Consider the following 26,835-nt stretch of genomic DNA (forward strand, 5'->3'; position numbering starts at 1 on the left):
AACTCACCCATCTAAATCACACACACACCATGCACTAACTAACCCACCTAACTCTCACACACTACTCACTTATTCACCCACCTAACTCACATACACCACTCACTAACTCACCCACCTAACTCACACACACAACACTCACTAACTCACCCACCTAACTCACACACACAACTCACTAACTTACCCATCTAACTCACACACCACTCACTAACTCACCCACCTACCTGACACACACCATGTACTAACTCACCCACCTAACTCACACACACCACTCACTACCTCACCCACCTAAATCACACACACACCACTCACTAACTCACCCACCTAACTCACACACACCGCTCACTAACTCACCCACCTAACTTACACACACACCATGCACTAACTCACCCATCTAACTCACACACACACCACTCACTAACTCACCCACCTAACACACACACACCACTCACTAACTCACCCACCTAACGCACACACACACCATGCACTAACTCACCCACCTAACTCTCACACACCACTCACTAACTCACCCACCTACTCCCACACACCACTCACTAACTCACCCACCTAAATCACGCACACACATTACTCACTAACTCACCCACCTAACTCACACACACACCACTCACTAACTCACCCACCTAACTCACACACACCACTCACTAACTCACCCACCTAACCCACACACACACTACTCACTAACTCACCCACCTAACTCACACACACACCATTCACTCACTCACCCACCTAACACACACACCACTCACTAACTCACCCACCTAACTCACACACACACCATTCACTAACTCACCCACCTAACTCACACACACCACTCACTAACTCACCCACCTAACTCTCACACACACCACTCACTAACTCACACACACTACTTACTAACTCACCCACCTAACTTACACACACCACTCACTAACTCACCCACCTAACTCACACACACACTACTCACCTAATTCACATACACACTACTCACTAATTCACTCACCTAACTCTCACACACACTACTCACTAACTCACCCACTTAAATCTCACACATACCACTCCCTAACTCACCCACCTAACTCACACACACACCACTCACTAACTCACCCACCTAACTCACACACATCACTCACTAACTCACCCACCTAACTCACACACACACCATGCACTAACTCACCCACCTAACTCACACACATCACTCACTAACTCACCCACCTAACTCACACACACAACACTCACTAACTCACCCACCTAACTCACACACACCACTCACTAACTTACCCATTTAACTCACACACCACTCACTAACTCACCCACCTAACTCACACACACACCACTCACTAATTCACCCACATAACTCACACACACACCTTTCACTAACTCACCCACCTAACTCACACACAACACTCACTAACTCAAACACACACACTACTCACTAACTCACCCACCTTACTCTCACACACTACTCACTAACTCACCCACCTAACTCACACACACCACTCACTAACTCACCCACCTATCCCACACACACGCTACTCACTAACTCACCCACCGTACTCTCACACACACTACTCACTTACTCACTCACCTAACTCACACACACACTACTCAGCAACTCACCCAGCTAACTCACACACACACCACTCACTAACTCATCCACCTAATTCACATACACACTACTCACTAATTCACTCACCTAACTCTCACACACACTACTCACTAACTCACCCACTTAAATCTCACACATACCACTCCCTAACTCACCCACCTAACTCACACATCCACCACTCACTAACTCACCCACCTAACTCACACACACACCATGCACTAACTCACTCCCCTAACTCACACACACCACTCACTAACTCACCCACCTAACTCACACACACAACATGCACTAACTCACCCACCTAACTCACACACACACCACTCACTAACTCACCGACCTAACTCACACACACCACTCACTAACTCACCCACCTAACTCACACACACAACATGCACTAACTCACCCACATAACTCTCAGACACACCACTCACTAACTCACGCAACTAACTCACACACACACCACTCACTAACTCACCCACCTAACTCACACACACACCACTCACTAACTCACCCACCTAACTCACACACCACTCACTAACTCACCCACCTAACCCACACACACACTACTCACTAACTCACCCACCTAACTCACACACACACCATTCACTCACTCATCCACCAAAATCACAAACACCGCTCACTAACTCACACATACCACTCACTAACTCACCCACCTAACTCACACACACAACACTCACTAACTCACCCACCTAACTCACACACCACTCACTAACTTACCCATCTAACTCACACACCACTCACTAACTCACCCACCTACCTCACACACACACCATGCACTAACTCACCCACCTAACACACACACCACTCACTAACTCACCCACCTAACTCACACACACACCATTCACTAACTCACCCACCTAACTCACAGACACCACTCACTAACTCACCCACCTAACTCTCACACTAACTCACACACACTACTTACTAACTCACCCACCTAACTCACACATGCCACTCACTAATTCACCCACCTAACTCTCACACACTACTCACCAACTTACCCACCTAACTCACACACACACCACTCACTAACTCACCCACCTAACTCACACACACACTACTCACCTAATTCACATACACACTACTCACTAATTCACTCACCTAACTCTCACACACACTACTCACTAACTCACCCACTTAAATCTCACACATCACTCACTAACTCACCCACCTAACTCACACACACACCATGCACTAACTCACCCACCTAACTCATACACACACCACTCACTAACTCACCCACCTAACTCACACACATCACTCACTAACTCACCCACCTAACTCACACACACACCATGCACTAACTCACCCACCTAACTCACACACATCACTCACTAACTCACCCACCTAACTCACACACACAACACTCACTAACTCACCCACCTAACTCACACACACCACTCACTAACTTACCCATCTCACTCACACACCACTCACTAACTCACCCACCTACCTCACACACACACCATGCACTAACTCACCCACCTAACTCACACACACCACTCACTAAATCACCCACCTAACTCACACACACACCACTCACTAACTCACCCACCTAACTCACACACCACTCACTAACTCACCCACCTAACTCACACACACACCATGCACTAACTCACCCACCTAACTCTCACACACACCATTCACTAACTCACACACACACTACTTACTAACTCACCCACCTAACTCACACACCACTCACTAATTCACACACCTAACTCTCACATACTACTACTAACTCACCCACCTAACTAACACATACACCATGCACTAACTCACCCACCTAACTCTTACACATACCACTCACTAACTCACACACACTACTTACTAACTCACCCACCTAACTCACACACACACTACTCACTAACTCACCCACCTTACTCTCACACACTACTCACTAACTCACCCACCTAACTCACACACACCACTCACTAACTCACCCACCTATCCCACACACACACTACTCACTAACTCACCCACCGTACTCTCACACACACTACTCACTTACTCACCCACCTAACTCACACACACACTACTCAGCAACTCACCCAGCTAACTCACACACACACACCACTCACTAACTCATCCACCTAATTCACATACACACTACTCACTAATTCACTCACCTAACTCTCACACACACTACTCACTAACTCACCCACTTAAATCTCACACATACCACTCCCTAACTCACCCACCTAACTCACACATCCACCACTCACTAACTCACCCACCTAACTCACACACACACCATGCACTAACTCACTCACCTAACTCACACACACCACTCACTAACTCACCCACCTAACTCACACACACAACATGCACTAACTCACCCACCTAACTCACACACACACCACTCACTAACTCACCGACCTAACTCACACACACCACTCACTAACTCACCCACCTAACTCACACACACAACATGCACTAACTCCCCCACATAACTCTCACACACACCACTCACTAACTTACGCAACTAACTCACACACACACCACTCACTAACTCACCCACCTAACTCACACACACCACTCACTAACTCACCCACCTAACTCACACACACCGCTCACTAACTCACCCACCTAACTCACACACACACACCACTCACTAACTCACGCACCTAACTCACACACACACCATGCACTAACTCACCCATCTAACTCACACACACCACTCACTAACTCACCCACGTAACTCACACACACACCACTCACTAACTCACCCTTAACTCACACACACCACTCACTAACTCACCCACCTAACTCACACACACATCATGCACTAACTCACCCACCTAACTCACACACACCACTCACTAACTCACCCACGTAACTCACACACACACCACTCACTAACTCACCCACCTAACTCACACACCATGCACTAACTCACTCACCTAACTCACACACACCACTCACTAACTCACACACACACACACCACTCACTAACTCATCCACCTAATTCACATACACACTACTCACTAATTCACACACCTAACTCTCACACACTCTACTCACTAACTCACCCACCTAACTCACACATCCACCACTCACTAACTCACCCACCTAACTCACACACCATGCACTAACTCACTCACCTAACTCACACACACCACTCACTAACTCACCCACCTAACTCACACACACACCACTCACTAACTCACCCACCTAACTCACACACACCACTCACTCACTCACCCACCTAACTCACGCACACACCACTCACTAATTCACCCACCTCACTCTCACACACACCATGTACTAACTCACCCACCTAACTCACACACACCACTCACCAACTCACCCACGTAACTCACACACACCACTCACTAACTCACCCACCTAACTCACACACACACATTATGCACTAACTCACCCACCTAATTCTCACACACACCACTCACTAACTCACACACACTACTTACTAACTCACCCACCTAACTCACACACACACCACTCACTAATTCACCCACCTAACTCACACACACACCTCTCACTAACTCACCCACCTAACTCACACACACACCACTCACTAACTCAAACACACACACTACTCACTAACTCACCCACATTACTCTCAGACACTACTCACTAACTCACCCACCTAACTCACACACACCACTCACTAACTCACCCACCTATCCCACACACACACTACTCACTAACTCACCCACCGAACTCACACACACACTCCTCACTAACTCACACACACCACTCACTAACTCACGCACCTAACTCACACACACACCATGCACTAACTCACCCATCTAACTCACACACACCACTCACTAACTCACCCACCTAACTCACACACACACCACTCACTAACTCACCCTTAACTCACACCACTCACTAACTCACCCACCTAACTCACACACACATCATGCACTAACTCACCCACCTAACTCTCACACACCACTCACTAACTCACACACACACACACCACTCACTAACTCATCCACCTAATTCACATACACACTACTCACTAATTCACACACCTAACTCTCACACACTCTACTCACTAACTCACCCACCTAACTCACACATCCACCACTCACTAACTCACCCACCTAACTCACACACCATGCACTAACTCACTCACCTAACTCACACACACCACTCACTAACTCACCCACCTAACTCACACACACACCACTCACTAACTCACCCACCTAACTCACACACACCACTCACTAACTCACCCACCTAACTCACGCACACACCACTCACTAATTCACCCACCTCACTCTCACACACACCATGTACTAACTCACCCACCTAACTCACACACACCACTCACCAACTCACCCACGTAACTCACACACACCACTCACTAACTCACCCACTTAACTCACACACACACATTATGCACTAACTCACCCACCTAATTCTCACACACACCACTCACTAACTCACACACACTACTTACTAACTCACCCACCTAACTCACACACACACCACTCACTAATTCACCCACCTAACTCACACACACACCTCTCACTAACTCACCCACCTAACTCACACACACACCACTCACTAACTCAAACACACACACTACTCACTAACTCACCCACATTACTCTCACACACTACTCACTAACTCACCCACCTAACTCACACACACCACTCACTAACTCACCCACCTATCCCACACACACACTACTCACTAACTCACCCACCGAACTCACACACACACTCCTCACTAACTCACACACACCACTCACTAACTCACCCACCTAACTCACACACACCACTCACTAACTCACCCACCTAGCTCACACACACACACACTACTCACTAACTCACCCACCTAACTCACACACTACTCAGTAACTCACCCACCTAACTCACACACACCACTCACTAACTTTTCCACCTAATTCACATACACACTACTCACTAACTCATTCACCTAACTCTCACACACACTACTCACTAACTCACCCACTTAACTCTCACACATACCACTCCCTAACTCACCCACCTAACTCACACACACACATGCACTAACTCACCCACCTTACTCTCACACACTACTCACTAACTCACCCACCTAACTCACACACACCACTCACTAACTCACCCACCTATCCCACACACACACTACTCACTAACTCACCCACCGAACTCACACACATACTACTCAATAACTCACACACACACACCACTCACTAACTCACCCACCTAACTCACACACACACACACCACTCACTAACTCACCCACCTTACTCACACACACCACTCACTAACTCACCCACCTAACTCACACACACAACATGCACTAACTCACCCACCTAACTCTCACACACACCACTCACTAACTCACCTACCTAACTCACACACACCACTCACTAACTCACCCACCTATCTCACACACACACCACTCACTCACCCACCTAACTCACACACACCGCTCACTAACTCACCCACCTAACTCACACACACCACTCACTAACTCACCCACCTAAGTCACACACACACCACTCACTAAATCACCCACCTAACTCACACACACCACTCACTAACTCTCCCACCTAACTCACACACACAACATGCACTAACTCACCCACCTAACTCTCACACACACCACTCACTAACTAACCTACCTAACTCACACACACCACTCACTAACTCACCCACCTAACTCACACACACACTACTCACTCACCCACCTAACTCACACACACCGCTCACCCACCTAACTCACACACACACTACTCACTAACTCACCCACCTAACTCACACACACCATGCACTAACTCACCCACCTAACGCTCACACACACCACTCACTAACTCACACACACACGCTACTTACTAACTCACCCACCTAACTCACACGCACACCACTCACTAACTCACCCACCTAACTCACACACACACCACTCACTAACTCACACACACACACTACTCACTAACTCACCCACCTAACTCATACACACCACTCACTAACTCACACACACACGCTACTTACTAACTCACCCACCTAACTCACACGCACACCACTCACTAACTCACCCACCTAACTCACACACACACCACTCACTAACTCACACACACACACACTACTCACTAACTCACTCACCTAACTCACACACACCACTCACTAACTCACCCACCTAACCCACGCACACACTACTCACTAACTCACCCACCTAACTCACACACACACCATTCACTCACTCACCCTCTAAAATCACAAACACCGCTCACTAACTCACACACACCACTCACTAACTCACCCACCTAACTCACACACACACTCACTATCTCACCCACCTAACTCACACACAAACCACTCACTAACTCACCCACCTAACTCACACACACACCACTCACTCACTTATGTAACTCACACACACGCATACACCACCTCCACACTCCAAGTCACTCGTAACTCGTGGAGAAGTCCAACTATTAGAGGCACTCACTTATGCGTCATCTGCTGCCTACATTAGTATGCGTGCACACACACACTAAGCATTCACAAAGAATCCACTTGTGTCTGCAGTCGTCTCTGCACTCACTCTCACACACACCGACCACTTATGTACATACACACAAACACATACAAGATAAAGTTCCACGGTGTAGTCGAACAGACTGTTGGGGCAAGTGCGGTCTTGTAGCGGTTAGCGCAGCACGCTGACCGCACGTGGCTAGCGCTATGCCAGACTGCATTTATCTCCCCAGTGGCGATGTTTAAACACCGCACCAGGTACTAATTTGAGGCTGCGTCGACATAGGGGAGGCCCAGAACCGGTTCATATAATGGTCATCGGGTTCGTAGTACAGCGCACTAAGAGCTATACTACCACTCCTCAGACACATGTACACACAACAACAACAACCGCCATTCGCTACTAGGTGGCGGTGACGTCACCATGACTCTTGTGCCAGGCTTTGTGCACGTTGAGGCCACGGGAAGTGTCGAACGCCCGCTGGCAGGAGGTCACGGGGCAGACCCAGGTGCCACGGGTCGACTTACTGAAATGACTGGCTGATGCACCATCTGGCCGAACTTGCTGTGCTTCAGCCACCCGGCACTCCGCTCGTTGTTGTGAGTGTCGCTCCTCCCCCCTCCATTGTTGTTGGATGGCGACTGCCTCCAACTGCCCAGTAGCAACCAAAAGGAGCCTCCTCCACAGAGGCCGATCTTGACACTGCTGGTACCAGTCATCGGCAAGTCCAATCAGCTCCACATTCTCCTGTACTACATAACTCCATCTCTTCTCTAGCCCGTGCTGCGTCCGTTTAGCCCCCTCTATCCGGCCGAACAAAAGCTGTTTAGGCATGCGGTGACTGGGCATGCGGGCTACATGACCCAGCCAACACAGCCTTGCCTGACGGAGGAGCTCACCGATGGGACTTTGCCCAGATCTTTCAAGGATTTGTGAGCTCCTCACACAATCCAGCCTGGTTAAACCCAGGATGGATCGTAGGCAGGCCAGCCTAAATGTTTCTAACCGGTGAAGATGTTCCATGATGGGAGTCCACGTTTCGCAAGCGTAGAGAGGGGAGCGACTGACCGTGGCTGAGAAGACCTGAAGCTTCGGGCGGAGCGACAGACCAGGTAGCTTCCACACAGCTTTACGCAACTGATTTAAAGATTTTGCCGCTTGACTGATTCGGAGTGAGACCTCTGCTGTTAAACTGGAGCTGGTCATAAACACACTGCCCAGGTATGGGAAACTCTCCACTCTCCCCACAACTGCCCCATCACCAATTGGGAGTTGTGGGGGTGGAGTGTCCGATGGTGGGGCTGATGGTAAGGCTCCAACTGTTAGTGGCACGCTCCAGGTTCAGCAGCATTGAATCCAACTCCTCCTTTGAGTGAGCGGCAATTACTACATCATCGGCAGACATAACGTGGTTGACCAATAGGAAACCATCCCTTGACCGCACCCGGTCATCGATTAACATCCCATTGTAACTGTACCAGATGGAAATTCCTCCAGTACAGCAATCAAAGGCTTCACGAACTACTTGGTCGAAAAGGATGTTAAATAATCTGGGAGCCAGCGGACATCCCTGTCGCACCCCAAGGTGAAAAGGGAATGGCTCCGACTCCCGGCCACATAGTTTTACTCGGGCCCGCTCCCCATCATGTAAGTCCTTATTGATCGTGAGCAGAGGGTCAGGGACTCCGAAAGCACGACGAATAACCCAGAGCCCAGGCCTACTGATGGTATCATAGGCTTTGACCAGGTCAACGAAGCAGAGATGTAGGTCTTGTTGGAATTCCCTACACCTCTGCTGTAGCAGACGGACAGAAAATATGGCATCGGAGGCTCGGCAAGCCTCTCCTCAGCATGCCTGGCAAGGCTATGTAGAATAATCCTTGCCAGGACCTTTCCCGGAATATTGAGGAGTGAGATGCCCCTGTAATTGTTACAGTCTGTGCGGTCCCCCTTCTTGAAGAGGGGGACCACCAGGACATCCTTCCAATCCTGCGGAACCCATCCAGTGGTCCAGACTGTTGTTATGATGTCATGTAGGGCAGTCTGTGCACAAACGCCACCCTCCCACAGCATTTCGCTTGGGACATCATCTCTGCCCAATGCCTTTCCTGGTCTCAGACTATGGATCGCCTTTAGTACTTCCTCAACAGATGGCACCTCAGCCAGCCACTCACAAGAGATGACCTTCCAATATTTGAGGCACCGCAGCCTCAGCAGGGTCATCCTCACTTTGTGCCACGAGGGATTTCCCTCCCCCAAGACCTCACAGAAATGCTCAGCAAATCTGCAAACCTGTTCCTGGGGGTGGTCGATTGGATCACCGTTTTTTCCCCTAATGATGGTAATAGGTGTGGCGCTGCAGGTTACTTTTTTGATGGAGTTAAATAGTGATTTGTGATCGCGGGCCATTGAGGCAGATTCCATCTCCTCAGCAACCCGCGACCACCACCCATCCTTGCAGCACCTCACGGCTCTCCGAACCTCCGAGCGAAGGCTACGGTAAGCCTCCTCATTCTCTGATGTGGGATGCTGTAGACGATGAGAGTGGGCCTGTCGCTTTTTCCTAGCCAGCCTGAACACCTCCTCCGTCAGCCAGGGTCTCTGGGGAGGTCTGGACCGTGTACCCAAAGCAGCCATTGCAGCTGCATGAGTCACAGTCCTAAACCTCGCCCATTTCCCCTCGACATCTGGAGGAGTGGGGGATGATGCCAACCCCAGCCGCAAGCGATTATTAAATTCTCGCTTGCAACTTTCATCAGCTAGCTGAGACCAGGCCACCTTGGGTGTGAACGGGTCCTGGGTGTACACCCACCACCGGAGTGGAAGAATGGCAGGCGCATTTTTCAGATGACAAGTCGATGGTCAGTGGGCAGATCAGCTCCACAGTAGGTCCTGTTGTCAAGGACATGGGCCCGCATCCGCTGTTCCATCAGTACGTAATCCAGTAGATGTTCTTGCTTGGACCCGGCATGCATTCATGATGTTGTGTGGATGTGCCGATGCCGGAACCACGTGTTGGTAATTACAAGCCCATGGGCTGCACAAAAATCTAGCAGCCTCCTACCGTTGTTATTGAGCTGATCTGGCCCATGCCTTCCAATCACTCCAGACCAGGTGCCAGCATCATGACCAACTCGGGCATTGAAGTGGCCCAACAGGATGACTCTATCCCGAGGGGCCACTTTAGCTAGCACCTTTGACAGGAGGTCATAGAAGTCATCTGACTCCTCGGCCTTGCCTGCATCCCTCCACGGATGTTCGTCTTCGGGTGGGGCCTAAGTAACCACGACCACTACTCCTCGCCTCCGGTTGATGGGAAGGCGAGCCCAACATAGTCTGGGGCTTACCGCTTCCCACACCTCACCGCCACGCTCCCACACCCCCTTCATTCTTTTTCTGAGAAGAAGAGCCACTCCCTGTTGTTTGGCAGTCTCCTACCCCGAGTAGAGGACTGTCCACCCCTCATGGTGGCAGGAGCCAGAGCCGGTCCACTGGACCTCCTGAATACCACAGAGATCCAGACGGTACCGGTCCAGCTCCCGACAGAGGAGTGGCAGCCTCTCCTCCGCAGTGAACGTTCGGACATTCCACGTGGCCATCTGAAGTGGCTTTTTGTTGTTTCTGGAGGAGCCCCGAGGGTAAAGATTCAATCTCCTGGCTCCGCCAAATGGGATTTGGCCAGTAGTTGTCATAGACGCCTGTCCCCTCGGGGCCTCCGGCACAAGCTTATTAAGTAGATATTTTTTTCGTGGTTTTCTGGTAATTAATTGAAGATGGAAAGGTTACTAGCCCCTTGCACCTGTCCAGAGCCCCCATTTGGCCACTGTGGTGGTTACAAACGCCATGAGGGGAATGGTCAATCTAAATTGGCCCTCCCCTCAAGGCTGTGCCCACCACAGCGTTGCCATCCAGCACTACGAGGAGGTAGGGGGTTGTTTTTGCCGGACACATACAACAACCGCCATTCGCCACTAAGTGGCGGTGACGTCACCACGACGCTTGTGCCAGGCCATGTGCACCTTGAGGCCACGTGAAGTGTCGAACGCCCGCTGGCAGGAGGTCACGGGGCAGACCCAGGTGCCACGGGTCGACTGACTGAGATGACTGGCTGATGCACCACCTGTGCCCCCTACTGTGCCAACCTGCTGTGCTTTAGCCACCCGGCGCTCCGCTCGTTGTTGTGAGCGTCGCTCCTCCGCCCTCCATTGTTGTTGGAGGGCGACTGCCTCCAACTGCCCAGTAGCGTCCTTCACGAGCCTCCTCCACAGAGGCCGATCTTGACACCGCTGGTACAAGTCATCGGCAAGTCCACCCAACTCCACGTCCTCCTGTACCACATCACTCCGTCTCTTCTCTAGCCCGTGCCGCGCCCGTGCCGCGCCCGTTCTGCCCCCTCGATCCGCCCGAACAAAAGCTGTTTCAGCATGCGGTGGCTGGTCATGCGGGCTACATGCCCCAGCCAACGCAGCCTTGCCTGCCGGAGGAGCTCACCGATGGGACTGTGCCCAGATCTTTCAAGGATTTGTGAGCTCCTCACACAATCCAGCCTGGTTAAACCCAGCATGGATCGTAGGCAGGCCAGCCTAAATGTTTCTAACCGGCGAAGATGTTCCATTAGGGGGGGTCCACATTTCGCAAGCATAGAGAAGGGAGGGAATGACCGTGGCCGAGAAGACCTGTTCGAACATTCCACGTGGCCAAACGAAGTGGCTTTTCGTTGTTTCTGGAGGAGCCCCGAGGGTAGAGATTCAATCTCCTGGCTCCGCCAATTGGGGTTTGGCCAGGAGACGTCATAGATGCCTGTCCCCCCGGGGTCTCCAGCACAAGCTTATTAGTTACATATTTAAGTCGTAGTTTCGTGGTAATTTTTTGAAGGTGGAGGGGTTACCAGCCCCTCGCACCCGTCCAGAGCACACACACACACATTTGCACACACACATACGTTCACGTGCGCACACAAACTCGCCTGATCTCATGCCACTCTTTCTTAGACCATCCCACTTGCGTTAAAATCCACTTCCATCAATTAGTCCGGCTCGTTAGTCTGCACGCTGGAATAATAATTACTCATCATTTTCATAGACCCGGTCAGGCCAAATTAAGGGCACCGTACAATAATGCAATTTAGTTAATGTTAAATTTTATTTAATGAGAATTACATTTTTTTGTCAACTGTGATGTGCGGTCATGCGTGCGTGGCCCCATGTGTGGATGAGTGAGCAGCAACTGTCCCGTGCCTGTGTGTACGTGTCATTGTGTATTTGTGCGTGTCTGTGTTTGATTGATGACTTCTGCGGTATGTGTACATGTGCGTGCACATGTGATCTTTGCCTTTGCGAATGTGGTGCATATGTGTGTATCGGGAGCGGTAGTGTGTAGCGGTTAGAGCGCTGCGCTACGAACCCGGCGACACAAGTTCGATTCCCGCTCGCAGCAAACACTAGTCATGATTATCTGAACCAGACCTGGACTTCCCTTCGGTCGACTCAGCCTTAAATGAGCACTTGGTGCGGTGTGTAAACATCGCCACTGGGGAGACAAAGGCGGCCGTGCATGGGGTTGGCCACCCACCCCCTCGTTTGCCGTGCTGGCCTTCGCTAACAGCACTTGCTCCAACAGTCTGTTCAGGCTACACAGGGGATCTTTATCTTTTGAATGCGTGTGTGTCTATGGAGCCCACTAAATAAAAATCTGCGCCAGTTTGAAATATTCAGGCTGGCCTGCCTACTATCCATCCTCGGTTTAATCAGGCTGGATTTGTGTGAGCTCACAGATTCTTAAAAGATCTGGACAGAGTCTCCATCATTTATGAGTTCCTCGGACAGGCAAGGCTGTGTTGGCTGGGTCATATAGCCCGCATACCCAGCCACCTCATGCCCAAGCAGCTTCCGTTTGGCCAGAGATTAGGTGGCTAAACAGAGCGCAGCATAGGCAGGCTAGCAAAGAGATTGGCTGATGTAGTACAAGATGATGTGTTGTTGAGTGGCAGATGACTGGTTCCAATGGGGTGATGGTTGACCTCTGTGGAGGAAGCTCGTGAAGGATGCTACTGAGCACTTGGAGGCAATCGCCCTCCAACAACAACGAGCAAAGCACTGGAAGGCTACAACACTGCAATTTGGCTCAGTGAGGAGCACAGGCGGTGCTTTTGCCAGTCGTCTCAGTCGACTCACGGCACCTGGGTCTGTCCCGTGACTTTGTACCAGCGAGCCTTTAACACTTCACGTGGCTTCAAAGTGCACCTAGCCTGTCACAAGCATCGTGGTGACATCACCGCCACTTAGTGGTGAACGCCGGATGTCGTTGCCTATAGGGAGCGGTGTCGCAGTGGTTAGCGCACGGGGATATCGACGCATGACCCGAGTTCGATTTTCACGAAGAGCCAACATCGGTGACGAATATCTGGAATGGTCTTTGGCTTCTGCTAGGTTTACTCAGCCTCAAATGAGTGCCTGCTGCGGTGTGTAAACATCAGCACCGGGGAGACACGGATGTCCAGGTGTGGTTTTGGCCACACCACTCCCCTCAAAGGTGCGCCATGCCGATCTTCGTAGGTGCTCGCTAACAGGACTTACCCCAACAGCCGATTTGGGGGACCTTTGTCTCACGTCCACGCCCTTTACACGGCTGGGCCGTGTCCCCGTGCCACGCACGTTTCCAGCTGATTCTGTGTGACCAGGGTGAGAAATCACGAGGTCAAGAATGGAGTCTCATTCGCAATAGTGACGTGGGCCGTCACTCTGCCAGTTAGAGGGGCGATGATCGCTACTGCTGCTGCTGTGCAAATTTGGACCCTGGCACGCGATGGTTCCACATTGCGAAAGACTTCACAGCATCTTTAACGTCCATCGTGAGCGGAGCAGACAGTGCGTGGCGTCATTCGTACTCCGGTTAAGAAGCGCACGCCGCATCAATAACCAGGGCGGCCTTCTCGATTAAAACCAGGAACTTCGGCAACTATGAAGCCGTGTCAGGACAAATGGCTCACGCGCTGCCCCTCTGCGTCAGTCGGGAGGCTTCCCCCGCGCGGTGTCCAGGCTTCCATTTCCTTTGATCTTTCACGGTCTGACAGAAGAATGGGACGGAATGAAGAGAGAGGAGGGGAGGGGGGAGACGGATTCTGAATTAATAAGGGCGAGTTGACAAGCACGACAAACTGTGAGATCGTTTGAAGATCTCAACGCCGCCCGCCCCCCTTGGGGCACTTTGCAGCTCCTGCGCAAATATAAAGGCGACAAAGCGAAGATGCATTTACATAGTCATTTAGAATCTTTATTTAGGCCGGAGGAATCCGATGAGCTATGAAGCTCTTTTTTTCACAGACGCCCAGCAGGGAGCGAGGTCAGCAGGCTACAGAATAAAACGCGGCACGTTAACCGTCTATCCGTCCTCTGGGCTTCATCGCTCTTCAACCTCTGCCCCCCTCTGTTCGATTCGACATCGCAGTTGTCACGACTGCAGGCACCAGCGTCAACGTCGGTTTTCGCGGCTCGCATCTTCATTGCGCCGCGTGGGTTAGAGCGCGCGTGCGTAGGTGTGTGTGAAGGATGCTGCTGGGCAGTGGAAGGCAGCCGTCCTCCAGCAGCAACGGAGGGCAGAGGAGTGACGCTCACAACAACGAGCGGAGTGCCGGGCGGCTAAAATACAGCAATTATAATGCCAGTACTGATTACTGGCGAAATGTCATACTCTAATTGTAAATGTTGTGGGTTTACTCTCCAACACACCGGTGTGCTAAACTAATAACGAATTGGCATGTTTTGTTTACGTGACAAACCTTACTAATTGTCTGTGTTGGGTGGTGGCGGATTTAACGACACATTTATATTTACGCGATCAAACTCAAAAACCTCTTATGGTTAATATGTGTCGTGAAAGCCTACGTGTTAAACCAAAATTCAGCAAGTTGGCACAGTAGGGGGCACAGCTGGTGCATCTGCCAGTCATCTCAGTCAGCCAACCCATGGCACCTGTCAGCGAGCCTTCAACACTTCACGTGGCCTCAAAGTGCACCCGGCCTGGCACATAAGCCGTGGTGACATCACTGTCACTTAGTGGCGAATGGCTGGTATTGGTACGTACCTAGGTGTGTGTACGTACCTATGTGTGTAGGTGTGTATGTACCTTGATGTGTGTATGTACCTCGGTGTGTGTACATACGTCTATATGCAAAGCAGGTTACTTGGCCTCAAATGAACATCCTCACTGGAAATGCGAAGGCGGTCGGGCGTGCGTGGTGCTGGCCACTCGCCCATTTGTGTGCCTTGCTGGCCTTCGTATTAAACTATTAAAATGAAAAACGATTAAACTTTTATTTTTCTTTACCAGGTAAGGCCCCACTGAGCTGTGTAGTTATTTTCAGGAGCGACCTGGGCAAATGATAGCTCAACGCAGTGGCTCATCATCACGTGTAAATGTATAGCAGCCAAACACTCTAAACACGTGATGTTGATTCTAAATGCGGAGTTAGAAAAATTCCACGCGACCACGGGGGGAGAGACACGCAAACTCAAAACATACAGGCGTCACGGGCGGGATCGAACCCACGACCTCTTGTATACCAGGCGAGGTAGTTAACATCTCGGCACCATGGTGCCACTCACTAACAGCACTTTCCCCAACAGTGTTAAAGGATAGACGGAGGGAGGATCTTTGTGTTTGTGTGCTTCAGGCGGAGGAGTACTGGCCGGCGGAGGGCAGCGAGGAGTACGGCTCCGTGCTGGTCACCCTCAAGTCGTCGCGTGCGCGAGCCTTCTACACCGCACGCCGTTTCCACATCCGCAACACCAAGTTCAAGAAGGCATGGCCAGCGCAGCTGTCGGAGTGTGCAGGCGGTGCAATCGCACCGGGAACCACCCCCCACCCCCTTCCCCTCTTGCTGGCTGGGGTTGCCCAGACACCAGGCTGGCTGTGGCGGTGGAGGGCACACCAATGGGAATGGGACAGTGGTAGAGGAGTCAATTTGATGTCTTGAACCCAGGGTCCGTGCCCAACCATGCCAGTGGCACAGCGATCCATAGGCTGACGTACAGAGACTCAGAGACTCGTGTCGGACCCATAGGCTCACGCAGGACCCGGTGGTGTTGCTTTCGGAGTGTGCAGGCGGTGAGATTGCACTGGGTCCCATCGGCCGCAGGGGCCCAGGCATCGGGAATAGGATGGCGGGGGGGGGGGGTGCAAATTATACAAGGGCCGCTCCCCATTTAAATATTTTACACTGGGGCCTATGCCAGCCACGCTATGCTACAGCTGATGATGCTTATTGTGATGGACCCACTGGCAATGCCGACGATGCTTTGCATGTAAATTGGACACCGGGTTGAGTGTGCACACAGACATGGACAGTGATGATGGTAATGCTGCTGACTGATGATGACAATGATAATTAAATGTGTGTGTGTGCAGCATTGTATGTCTGTGTGTGTGCAGTATTGTGGCCTGGTTTCAGTTATCTGATGAAAGTTGCAAGCGAGAATTTCATCATCGCTTACGGCTGGGGTTGGCATCGTCCCCCACTCCTCCTGATGTAGAGGGTAAATGGGCGAGGTTTAGGACTGTGACTCATGCAGCTGCAATGGCTGCTTTGGGTACGTGGTCCAGACCTCCCCAGAGACCCTGGCTGACAGAGGAGGTGTTCAGGATGGTTGAGAAAAGGCGACAGGCCCACTGTCATCGGCTACAGAATCCCACGTCAGAGAATGAGGAGGCTTGCCGCAGCCTTCGCTCGGAGGTTCGGAGAGCCGTGAGGCGCTGCAAGGATGGGTGGTGGTCGCGGGTTGCTGAGGAGATGGAGTCTGCCTCAGTGGCCCGCGATCACAAATCTCTATTTAACTTCATCAAAAAAGTAACTTGCAGTGCCACACCTATTACCATCATTAGGGGAAAAAACGGTGATCCAATCTCTGACCCCCAGGGACAGGTTTGCAGATTTGCTGAGCATTTCTGTGAGGTCCTGAGGGAGGGGAAACCCCTCAGCCAGGAAAACATCATGGCACAATGTGGGGATGACCCTGCTGAGGCTGCGGTGCCTCAAATATTGGAAGAAGTCACCCCCTGTGAGTGGCTGGCTGAGGTGCCATCTGTTGAGGAAGTACTGAAGGCGATCCGGAGTCTGAGACCAGGAAAGGCACCGGTAGAGATGATCTCCCTAGCGAAATGCTGAAGGAGGGTTGCGTTTGTGAACAGACTGCCCTATATGACATCATAACAACAGTCTGACCACTGGATGGGTTCCGGAGGATTGGAAGGATGCCCTGGTGGTCCCCCTCTTTAAGAAGGGGGACCGCACAGACTGTAACAACTACAGGGGCATCTCACGCCTCAGTGCGCCGGGAAAGGTCTTGGCAAGGATTATTCAACATCGCCTTGCCAGGCACGCTGAGGAGAGGCATGCGGAGCCCCAATGCGGTTTCAGGAAAGGGCGGTCCTGCACAGATGCTATATTTTCTCTCCGTCTGCTACAGCAGAGGTGTAGGGAATTCCAACAAGAACTACATCTCTGCTTTATTGACCTGGTCAAGGCCTATGATACCATCAGTAGGCCTGGACTCTGGGTTGTTCTTCGTGCTTTTGGAGTCCCTGACCCTCTGCTCACGATCATTAAGGACCTTCATGATGGTGTGCGGGCCCGGGTAAAACTACATGGCTGGGAGTCAGAGCCATTCCCTGTACACCTTGGGGTGCGACAGGGATGTCCTCTAGCTCCCACATTATTTAAAATCTATTTTGACCACGTAGTTCGTGAAGCCTTCAATAGCTATACCCGGGGGAATCTCCATTTGGTACAGATATAATGGGAGGCTGATCGATGCCCGGGTGCGGTCAAGGGATGGCTCCCTATTGCCCAACCACGTTATGTATGCCGATGATTTGGCAATAGCTGCTCATTCAGAGGAGGAGTTGGAGACGCTGCTGCTGAGACTGGAGCGTGCCACTAAGAGATGGCGCCTTACCATCAGCCCCACCAAAACTAAGCACCTGCCTGGGTATTTTGTACCATCGGACACTCCACCCCCACAACTCTCAATCGGTGATGGGGCAGTTGTGGAGAGAGTGGAGCATTTCCCATACCTGGGTAGTGTGGTTATGACCGGCTCCAGTTTAACAGCAGAGGTCTCACTCCGAATCAGTCGAGCGGCAATATCTTTTCATCGGTTGCGTAACGCTGTGTGGAAGCTACCTGGTCTGTCGCTCCGCACTAAGCTTCAGGTCTTCTCGGCCACGTTCATTCCCTCCCTTCTCTATTCTTGCGAAAAGTGGACCTCCCTAATGGAACATCTTCGCTGGTTAGAAACATTTAGGCTAGCCTGCCTATAAGCCATCCTGGGTTTAACCAGGCTGGATTGTGTGAGGAGCTCACAAATCTTTGAAAGATCTGGGCAAGGTCCCATCGGTGAGCTCCTCTGGCAGACAAGGCTGCGTTGGCTGGGTCATGTAGCCCGCATGCCCAGCCACCGCATGCCGAAACAGCTTTTGTTCGGCCGGATCGAGGGAGCTAAACGGGCGCGGCACGGGCTAGAGAAGAGATGGGGTGATGTGGTACAGGAGGACGTGGAGCTGAGTGGACTTGCTGATGACTGGTACCAGCGTTGTCAAGATCGGCCTCTGTGGAGGAGGCTCGTGAAGGACGCTACTGGGCAGTTGGAGGCAGTCGCCCTCCAACAACAATGGAGGGCGGAGGAGCGACGCTCACAACAACGGGCTGAGCGCCGGGTGGCTAAAGCACAGCAGATTGGCACAGTAGGGGGCACAGTTGGTGCATCAGCCAGTCATCTCAGTCATCTTAGTCAGTCGACCCGTGGCACTTGGGTCTGCCCCGTGACCTCCTGCCAGCGGGCGTTCGACACTTCACGTGGCCTCAAGGTGCACATGGCCTGGCACAAGCGTCGTGGTGACGTCACCGCCACTTAGTGGCGAATGGCGGTTGTTGTTGGTATTGTGTGTATGTGTGTTGGGGCTGTTGTGGAGAGAGTGGAGAGTTTTACATACCTGGGCAGTGTGCTCATGACCTGTTCAGGTTTAACAGCAGAGGTCTCGCTCCGAATCAGCCGAGCGGCATTTTTTCATCGGCTGCGTAACGCTGTGTGGAAGCTACCCGGTCTTTCCCTCTACATGAAGCTTCAGGTCTTCTTGGCCACGGTCATGCCCTCCCTTCTCTATGCTTGCGAAATGTGGACCCCCCCTAATGGAACATCTTCGCCGGTTAGAAACATTTAGGCTGGCCTGCCTACGATCCATGCTGGATTAACCAGACTGGATTGTGTGAGGAGCTCACAAATCTTTGAAAGATCTGGACAAAGTTCCATCGGTGAGCTCCTCCGGCAGGCAAGGCTGCGTTAGTTGAGTCATGTAGCCCGAATGCCCAGCCACCGCATGCCTAAACAGCTTTTGTTCGGCCGGATCGAGGGGGCTAAACGGGCGCGGCACAGGCTAGAGAAGAGATGGAGTGATGTGGTACAGGAGGACGTGGAGCTGAGTGGACTTGCCGATGACTGGTACCAGCGGTGTCAGGATCGGCTTCTGTGGAGGAGGCTCGTGATGGACGCTGCTACTGGGCAGTTAGAGGTAGTCGCCCTCCAACAACAACAGAGGGCAGAGGAGCGACGCTTACAACAACGAGCAGAGCGCCGGGTGGCTAAAGCACAGCAAGTTAGCACAGTAGGGGGCACAGGTGGTGCAACAGCCGTCATCTCAGGCAACCCATGGCACCTGGGTCTGTCCCGTGACCTGCCAGCGGGAGGTCATGGGGCATTAACGTGCACATAGCCTGGCACAAGCGCTGTGCTGACGTCACCGCCACTTCATGGCAAATGGTGGTTGTCTTTTTGTGCAACTCTGCTTGTGTGCGTGCGTGTGTGGTGCCGCATCGCCACCGCAGGGCTCCCAGCGGTGTCGCGTGCCAGAGCGCGTCGTGTGCCACTGGGCGTTCTCGGCGCGCCACGCCACGGAGGGCCCCCCAACCCCCCTGGGGGGCCCCTCCGTGGCCTGGCCCCTCCTGGCGTTCGTGCGCAAAGCGTCGGCTGGGACGCGTGCGCAGGGTGCCGGCCCGACACTCGTGCACTGCGGGTAAGTGCTTGCGTGCGTGCGTGTGTCCGTGTGTGCGTGTGCACCGTTTGCATGGGGAACATTGGCACAGCGGTTAGCGCTCAGCGCTACGAGTCCGGTAACTTGAGTTCGATTCTCGCTCACGGCCAACACCAGTGACGATTTTCTGAACTGGTCCTTGGCCTCCACGAGGTCGACTCGGCATCAAATGAGTACCTGGTGCAGAGTGTGAACAGCAGCACTGTGGAGACAAAGGTGGCAGGGCGTGGTGCTGGCCACCCACCCCCTCGTGTACCGTGCCGACCTTTATAGGTGATGCTCGCTAATTTTACTTGTCTCACCAGTCTGTTAAGGTCATACGGGGGGTCATTGTGTGTGTACCATGTTCCATAACAGACACACGGCAGTTCACGTTCTCAGTGCAACATTTGCCAAGACCTTTCAACAAATCATAAAATCATTACTTCCCAAACATTCAAAACTTGACGGTGTGGTAAAGCATCTATGGGTTAACCAAAATAATGAAAGTTGGCCCAGAGTGAACACGATAAAGTGAGATGCAAATTACAAACCGAGAAGCAAACAAAGCGGCCTCCGGTACACGAAAAGCATTGCTCCCAGGATTAAAATAGCAGAGGCAATGATGAGGAAGGAGGGCACTGGCAGATTGCTTCATCACGCACGGGGCACCTTGTGTGATACCCTCTCTGAGGTGCATCATCATAGTCATTGTCATGAACAGCAGCAGCCATGCTCTATCCACTGCTGGGTACAGGTGTGCCCGCACCGTACGCCGATGCGCCCGTCTCTCGGGAGGCTGGAGGGTAGTCACGCCACAGCGAGTCGGCGCGTGAAGGCACTTTTGACGTCCGCCCCCACTGACCTCTGGTCGCGTGCAGGGGACCCTCGCGCCCCTCCCTGCTGGAGCTGTCCGTGTCCGCCGACCCCGTGACCCCTGCGGCCCCTCCGTCCAGCAACGCCCCCGCCTCCGGGTACGCGACCTCCGACCCCTCCACCCCCATCCCTCGTTGACGCCTCCACTAGGCCGCCTCCACTGGGCCGCCCGGTGCGAGGCGTTAACTCCATCATCGTCGCCCGCGTCGCCGTCGGCCACGATCGACCCACCGCCGGATGAAGGGCTGCCCAAACCGTTAGTCATCGCTCGTCGTCCCGCGATGCAACAACGGTTGACTGTCACGTGCAGCCAACACGCAAGGGCGCACACCGACGGACGAGCCCCCGCGTGCGCACGTTCCCTCCCACCTTGTGCCGCATCTCCGTCTTTAGTCTCGCCCCGGCGACCGTGCGCAGGGCTTTGCGTTCGGCTGCGAATGCAGCGATCGGGTTTTGTTTTTGCGCCTATGTTCGCCGCGCGAGCCTGGCTGTGACGACTCGAGCGCAAAATTCACAGGGATTGTAAAATAAAAACGTGTCTACGTATTCTCACAGGCGATTCTTTGAGTGTATCGATGCCTGGGCCAGGAGCCGGCAGCATCACTCAGTATGTATGCGCGTGATCAGAGGCGGCCTGGTAGCTCAGGGGTCAGACACTGACCCCTGAGTTCAAATCCGGATCTCAGCCGCCGCCCACCGTGATTAAACAACGGCTCCTTCCCCGTCTCTCAAGCGTAGCGAGTCTGTGCTCTCCTGCCGGTCGCATGTGACTGCACAAAAAAAAAAAACCCCATCACATTCAATTGGTTTTTCACTTAATTTGGATAAATTCCACCTCTGAGACGCATAGAGGCGGCGTGATTGGCAGGCAATGAACACTCTTTGCAGGTTATTAAAACGAACGTCCCCAGCGTGAGGGTCACGGGGCTCTGGTTTAAGTGGCTTCGGCAGCAGAGCGGCGGTGTCGGCTTCGCTACGAAAGGGACAGCGACAGCAGCAGCAGCGGTGGTAGTAATAATAATAATAACTAGAAGATCAAGATGATAAAACAGTGCCAAACAAAAATGAAAATGCTGGGGTGCCGCAGTAGCGAGATGTTTAAAGTGCTTCGTCTAGTATGCACGACATCGCGGTGGGTTCCATCTCGACCCTGACGTTTCGAGCACATTCTTCCTGTGGTCGCATGGATTTTTCTCTGGGTCCTCCGGCTTTCCCTCCACATTTAGAATCACGCGTTTAGAGTATTTGGCTGTGATAAATGCCCACGCGATAAGCCACTCCATGGAGCTGTTATGTGTGATGGCCAGGTCGCTTCTGTATAGCTCAGTTGGGCCTTACCTGGTAAAATACAACATAGTAAACCAAAAATAAAATTGAATTGTGCCAAACCCGAATGGTGAAGAGACATCGGATCGTTGGTAGAAACGGGGGGCGGTGGCATGTGTGTGGTGGTATCGGTAGCAGTGGTGGCGGTGAATCATTGCGCGCACCGCATGCTCGCTGTGGGTGGGCGGTCACGAATCATTCCACCGGAACAACTGGTCGCTCGAACGATTGCCGGCTCATGAACGCCAAGAACATTGCCTTGCTCTTGACTACCTCCCATCCAGCGGCACACGTGGGAACAGAACTGAAATTATTTCCCCCCCCCCAACTATTTTTGTGCTGTCCAATCAGTTTAGTGATCAAATCACTAATCGGTGTAGGAATCAGTCAATCGAATAATCGGCACGGTAACCGATCAGTGGAGTAATCGGCACGGAAACCGATCACTGGAGCAATCGGCACGGTAACCGATCGCTCGAATAATCGGCACGGTAACCGTGCTGGCCGCTTATGATTGGTTGTCCCCCCCCACCTCCCTCCCAGGTGCGGCATGCGTGGTTGTGCCGGGGGCTGTGCGGTGGGCACCTTCGTGGTGCTGGACTCGATGCTGCAGCAGGTGCGGGAGCGCGGCGCCCTTAACGTCCCGGCGTTCCTGCGGCACGCTCGTACGCAGCGGGCGCACCTCGTGCACAGCCCGGTGAGGCGGCGTGGTGCCGTGTTGTGCGGTGAGATTGCGTGGTAATGTGTGGTGCAGTGAGAAGGTGTGGTGCCATGTGCCATCGCTGTGGTGACGAGGGGCGACGAGGGGAGACGAGGGGAGAAGAGGGGCAACGAGGGGAGGGGAGAGGAGGCGAGGGGAGACGAGGCGCAATTAGGGGAGGCGAGGGGAGGCAGGGGGGGCGAGGGGGGCAGGGGGGGCGTGGGGGGCACGCGCAACTTACAGTCACTCACACTCCCCTGTGCCCCCCTTTGCTCCTCCTTGCTCCCCCGTGCCCCCCCTTGCTCTCGCGTGCTCCCCCGTGCTCCCGCACGAGCAGGAGCAGTACGCGTTCATCCACGAGGCGCTGGTGGGCGCGGTGACGTGCCGCGACACTGAGGTGCCGGCCGGCAGCCTGCACGCCTACGTGAACCGCATCCTCACGCCACACGCCAAGACCGGCCACACCGCCATGCACAAGCAGAGTCGTGTGAGTGACTCTCATCCGTATTTTAAACAACAAATGCGTTTTTTACGGGTGTGTTGGTGCAAGTGTGTGCACGTGTGCACGTGTGCGTGTGTGTGTGTATGTGTGCATACACACGTGTGTGCGCGTGTGTCTTTGGCCTTAACATGGGGGATATTCTTGATTTGAAGCGTTCGTGACTGCAGGAATCCATACTCTTTGGTTATTTCGGTAAAGTCACGTAGGTAGAAAATAAAATAAATCACGACGTTTCGGGCGCAACACAAGCATCTGTCATCAGGTGGGAGAGCATGGTCTGCTGCTGAGGCAGACCACGCTCTCCCACCTGATGACGGACGCTTGTGTTGCGCCCGAAACGTCGTGATTTATTTTATGTTATGCCTACGTGACTTTACCGAAAGAACAAAAGAGTATGGGGGATATATAAGGGGCGACGTTCCGGACGACGTCGCGCCCAATCACATTTTATGATGAGCGGTCTTTAGATTGGGGCGCCGTGGTGGCGGGATGTTCACCGCCTCTCCTGGCATACAGGAGGTCGTGCGTTGAGCTGCTATCAATGTCCACGTGACAAGCCACTTCGTTGAGGCATCATTTATGGCCAGGTCGCTTTTGAAAAAGATCTACATAGCTCAGTGGGCCTTAGCTATGAAAAACATTGTTAGGTTTGGTTTAGAGTAACCGAGCCTACATGTTTAACTGATCTCTAATCTCGCAGCGTAGCTCCCAGCGTGCACCTCACCACGCTCATCCGCACGCTCCCCCAGCTTTTGTTCCGCTTCCTGCGCTTGTTTCTGGCGTCGCGTGCCGATTTGGAGACACTCTCTCCGTCGGGCGCGCCGCTGCCCCTCGGGATCCCGACGACTTTCTGCGGCCTCCCGCCCGGCCTCTCAAATTCAGCAGAGGGAATTATTGTGCCAAGCCCCCTCCCCTCCACCCCTGGGAGCTGGAACGCTGAACCCAAACCTTGTTATTTTCACCGCGACGTATCATGGTACGCGGAGCGGCGATCCAAACGGTTCTCTATCCCAGCCGACCCCGAATGGGCGAGCGGACCACTTTGTTATTTGCTCACCGTCGGATAATTGCTTTTTTAATCATTTGCATTCCCTGCACTTCGGGCATTACTGGGAAAGTCTATTTTCAAACCTGGAGCTGGCCCCCGTCGCTAATCGCGGTTGAACGTGCCGGTGCGAATGCCGTTAATCGTCGCGAGCTCTTTGCTCGTGAACGCGAATTTGCACATGCAGACGTCTTCAGGGGCGTTCGTGATGGATCTCGTCGCTCAGCTTTTGCCAGGTTTCCGCAAAGCGGACGGCGCCCCCTTCGCTCCGAATTTGCAACGTCTCTCCTCCAGTGAAAATCTCTCGCTCTCAAATGGTCTTCGGTGAAAAACACCGCCAATGTAGCCGGCAGGGTGACACTCGTCCCTCGCAGCAGCAGGTCCCTGGGTTAGATCTACCGATGCGGCCGCCTTTCTGCACGCAGTTTTATGATCTCCGGGTTCTCCGGTTTCCTCCCACTGCCAAAACGAACCGCACACAATGTACCTGGTACTGGCTGTTCACGGCCACCAACACCAGTGACGTTTATCTAAACCAGTCCTGGGCCTCTCCTAGGTCGACTCGGCCTCAAATAGGTACTCGGTGTAATGTGTAAACATCGCGACTCGGGATACAGAGGCGGACTGGCGTGGTGCTGGCCACTCACCACTCCCCGTATAGGGGGATCTTTTCTTTGTGTGGCCTTCATAGGTGCTACTCGCTAACAGCGTGGGTTCTCCTGTGGCCACTGCTTCCACCCAACCTGCCACCACTGTGCCTCTTTAAATTCCACTCGATTCCTTCCGTTGATTAAAATACGAAATTTAATTATCGCGATGTGAGGGTTTGCTTTATTTATTTGCTTCCTGCAGCCAAGCGGCGGCTGCAGTGGAGGGGAACTTTTGCGAGGGATTCAATTTGTCTGAGAGGGTTTAACGATGAGCACGCCGTGGCCCCGGCTGCTCGTGCCGTTGACGTTTTACGGCCGCGACGATGTGCGATGACGTCGCTCTGGCGCTCCCCTGACAGCTGCTGACGGGGACAGGAGGAGGAGGATCCCGACATGGCGAATGCACGAGCGCCGGCAAGGCCTGCAACCGAGCCAAGAACCGCGCCAACGCGGTGCTCCCAGGCACGCACATTTGCGCACGCACGGAGCACACACACGCAGCAGCACGCACGTTCATGGCACAAACATACAGCACGCACGCAGCAGACGCGTTCGTAGCACACACACATGCACCTGCACGCAGCACAC

General features: G+C 52.8%; 1 protein-coding gene and 1 long non-coding RNA gene across 3 annotated transcripts in view; one reads left to right on the forward strand and one right to left on the reverse strand.

The window, feature by feature from the left end:
* The window catches only part of LOC142930095 (uncharacterized), a 32,628-nt gene extending 24,624 nt beyond the window's left edge, over window positions 1-8,004 (reverse strand). The window contains exons 1-2 of the long non-coding RNA XR_012946060.1: window positions 4,143-8,004; window positions 3,339-3,928 (exon numbers count right to left, since the gene is read on the reverse strand). This is a non-coding gene — a long non-coding RNA (uncharacterized LOC142930095). The remainder of the gene's footprint in view (window positions 1-3,338; window positions 3,929-4,142) is intronic.
* The window catches only part of LOC116949266 (receptor-type tyrosine-protein phosphatase gamma-like), a 574,019-nt gene that overhangs the window by 516,416 nt on the left and 30,768 nt on the right, over window positions 1-26,835 (forward strand). For both annotated transcript variants that reach the window (XM_032966362.2, XM_032966363.2), the window contains exons 17-22: window positions 16,758-16,886; window positions 20,964-21,151; window positions 22,030-22,122; window positions 23,894-24,047; window positions 24,388-24,537; window positions 26,607-26,709. In XM_032966362.2, the coding sequence (XP_032822253.1) occupies window positions 16,758-16,886; window positions 20,964-21,151; window positions 22,030-22,122; window positions 23,894-24,047; window positions 24,388-24,537; window positions 26,607-26,709 (817 nt within the window). The remainder of the gene's footprint in view (window positions 1-16,757; window positions 16,887-20,963; window positions 21,152-22,029; window positions 22,123-23,893; window positions 24,048-24,387; window positions 24,538-26,606; window positions 26,710-26,835) is intronic.

The sequence above is a fragment of the Petromyzon marinus genome, chromosome 36, assembly GCF_048934315.1.
Source record: "Petromyzon marinus isolate PM22_M1 ecotype Great Lakes invasive population chromosome 36, UKy_Petmar_22M1.pri1.0, whole genome shotgun sequence".
NCBI lineage: Eukaryota > Metazoa > Chordata > Hyperoartia > Petromyzontiformes > Petromyzontidae > Petromyzon > Petromyzon marinus.